At 39.8% G+C, this 2,778-nt stretch overlaps 1 protein-coding gene across 1 annotated transcript in view; it reads right to left on the bottom strand.

Annotated features, from left to right (window-relative positions):
- Positions 1-2,778, bottom strand: part of DZANK1 (double zinc ribbon and ankyrin repeat domains 1) — a 191,113-nt gene that overhangs the window by 134,315 nt on the left and 54,020 nt on the right. Inside the window, exon 10 of the mRNA XM_006163646.3 lies at positions 370-462. Coding sequence (XP_006163708.1) covers positions 370-462 — 93 coding nt within the window. The remainder of the gene's footprint in view (positions 1-369; positions 463-2,778) is intronic.

The raw sequence follows: 2,778 nt of genomic DNA, 5'->3' as shown, positions 1-2,778 counted from the left end.
GCAGAATGGCCAGGAAATGAGTGTCTACAAAATCAGTATGCACGCGGAATCAATGAAGACATACCCGTCAGTAAATAACATGTGTTGGTCCACTTTTCCACAGGCTACTGCCAGTCTCTCATGCAGTTATTAAACAAAATGGTTTAAAAAAAAAAAAAAACCTGTCAATTTCAATGAGTCCTCTTGAAGTTAAGACCTTGAAAACAATTTAATATTTATGAATACCTAAAGTGTTTTGCTTTTGGTTTACCACGAGAAGCTATCTTCTGGGTCTCTGTTCCTCAACCACAGACAATGTTTTTCTATTTTTATTAACACTGGACATCAAGTAGCCATTAAATATAGAATTGATACATGTGGTCAACCTACCTGTTTGGATGAAGGTAGGGCCCCCTCACAGGTGACACAGTATTTCAGGTGAGCAGGATTTCCTGTGCCACAGACCTGGCAGATTATCTTCTCCTTGACAACAGAGAATAAGAAATACATGTTTTGGGGGCCAGCAGGTTGTTGTGATTAAGGCACTGGGTCCCACATGGTTGACTGGTTTGAGTCTAGGACCTGGTGGCTTAAAATCATACCAGGCACCAGGGAGTGTTTACCCAAAATCATGAGAGGAGAATGAAGGAGAAGGGATTTCGGCATGGCCATCCTCTATGGGGGTGATTTCTCACTTTTTCTCACTCTCTGTCTCTCTGGTGAGCATACGCGCTATGTAGCAAAAATAAAGACAAATTAAAAAAAGAAATACATGGGGCCAGCAGATGGCGTGGTGGTTAAAGCAATGAACTCCCACATGGCTGACCGTAGTTTTGAGTCCTTACCTGGCAGCTTGCTTTCTTGCTCTCTCTCTCTCTCTCTTTCTAGCTCTCCCTGGTGAGCACACATATCCTATAGCAAATTAAAAGACAATAATAATAAATAAAAATTTAAAAATAATTCTTTAAAAAGAAAAAAGAAATACACATTCCGCTGAACAAACAACTATGCAAAGAAATCATCAAGCAGACTTGGCAATCAATGAGTCAGTGACAGACCCGGTTATAATGCCCAGGCCCTGAGTATTGGATCAGCTTTGGAATTATTATGACATAAATACTGTGAGACAAAATTTTAAAAGAAACGAAATCCCAAACAAACTGAAAAAAGCATACATTTGTCTTGGGATGGCAAATGGAGAATTTTTGTTTGTTTGTTTATTACCAGTGGGCACATGTGCTCATCAGAGAGACAGCAAACCTGCCTCTTCACAGGGCATGGTTATGCCTTTTCCTCCATTTCTCTTGCCAAGATTTGGGGCATACATGCACACATGTCCAGCATGTTTTTCAAGCCACCCAGGGCTAGCATTTGAACCTCAGTCGACCATATAAATCCATCTTTCTGTGCACAGCACTTGCTGCTGCACGAGGCTGATCCTCAAGTGAAAAATTTTGTATTAATTACATTTTTACATAAGATTTTTACTTCCAATGTGGAAAACATGATACTGAATAGGCTCTCCATTTCACGTCTTAAACAATAAACAGAAAGACCAAAGACCAGTAAGACTTATGTCTGTTTACAAGTTATCTGGTTCTTGGACTGGAGTTTGACCCCACAGGGCTTTATGTTAAATATGAATTTGATTTCTGCTGTAGTTTCTCACTTAGAAATGGAAGAAACAGAATGACTATCTTAGAAAGGGAATGGAAATGCAACTTTCCAAGTCAGGACCCCAGGATTAAGGTGTAACACAGAAAAGAGACAGGGAGAGAGAGAAAGAGAGAAATGATTTAGAATAATATAACTGGAGTTTGGTTATCAGGGATTTCTAATATCTGTTTAGTCGCTAGACCATTCCATACTCTCAGAAGACTATTTTTTCTAATTGTTGAGGGATAAGTGACACGCAACTATTCATTTCTACTCTAGGACTGTGATCCCTAGATGTCCTGAAACTGAGATAGTGTCTTCTTAAGATGGTACAGGAAATTGAACCACAACAGAAGATAAAGTACATGAGACTGAATTGGTGAAGTATAATTTTATGACTTTTGACTAAAATATTGCTGATTTTCTTTTTTTTTTGGAGAGGTTTTTTGTTTGTTTGTTTGTTTGTTTTGATATAGGGCGCATGCGCTCGCCAGACAGACAGAGAGAGACAGAGAGATATAAAGCGAGAAATCACCCCCCAGGGGGGATGGCCACGCCGCAATCCCTTCTCCTCCATTCTCCTCTCAGGATCTTGGGCATGCACACACACGCGCCCGGCGTGAGTTTAAGCCACTGGGTCCGGGACTTGAACCGCGGTTGACTACGTGGGAGTCCAGTGACATAGCCATTACGCTAACTGCTGGTCCCAGTATTGCTGATTTTCTTACAGACTTTGTTATCTGGTTGTAAGGATTTGTGTCCTGTCTTGAGATATGGATAGGTTCATGTACCTATCATTTGATCAGAATCCTAACCTGCTTCCTGGCTTTAAGCAAAGTTCCTTAGCATTTCTTTGATTTAAGTTAAAACTGGTTTTCTTAATAGTATCAAGTGAACTTGCTATTGAAAGTAGTTAGATTATCTAAGAAATTGTGTGATCAATACAACGTGGGTGGGAAAGGAATGGAAGACAATTGTAGACTACAGAGATAGTGTGAGAAGAGGGTGGGAAAGGACAGAAGGTCAGAAACGGGTAAAAAAAATTCTAGAAATGGAAAATTTGTGATAATAATATGCATGATTAAGCCACTATGCCTTATATTCTGGATAAGAAATCACATTTTGCATGCTGTGACAATGCTT

The sequence above is a fragment of the Tupaia chinensis genome, unplaced genomic scaffold, assembly GCF_000334495.1.
Source record: "Tupaia chinensis unplaced genomic scaffold, TupChi_1.0 Scaffold142716_1, whole genome shotgun sequence".
NCBI classification, from domain to species: domain Eukaryota; kingdom Metazoa; phylum Chordata; class Mammalia; order Scandentia; family Tupaiidae; genus Tupaia; species Tupaia belangeri.
Note: the sequence above shows the minus strand (reverse complement) of the source record. Positions and strands in the feature narration are given on the sequence as shown.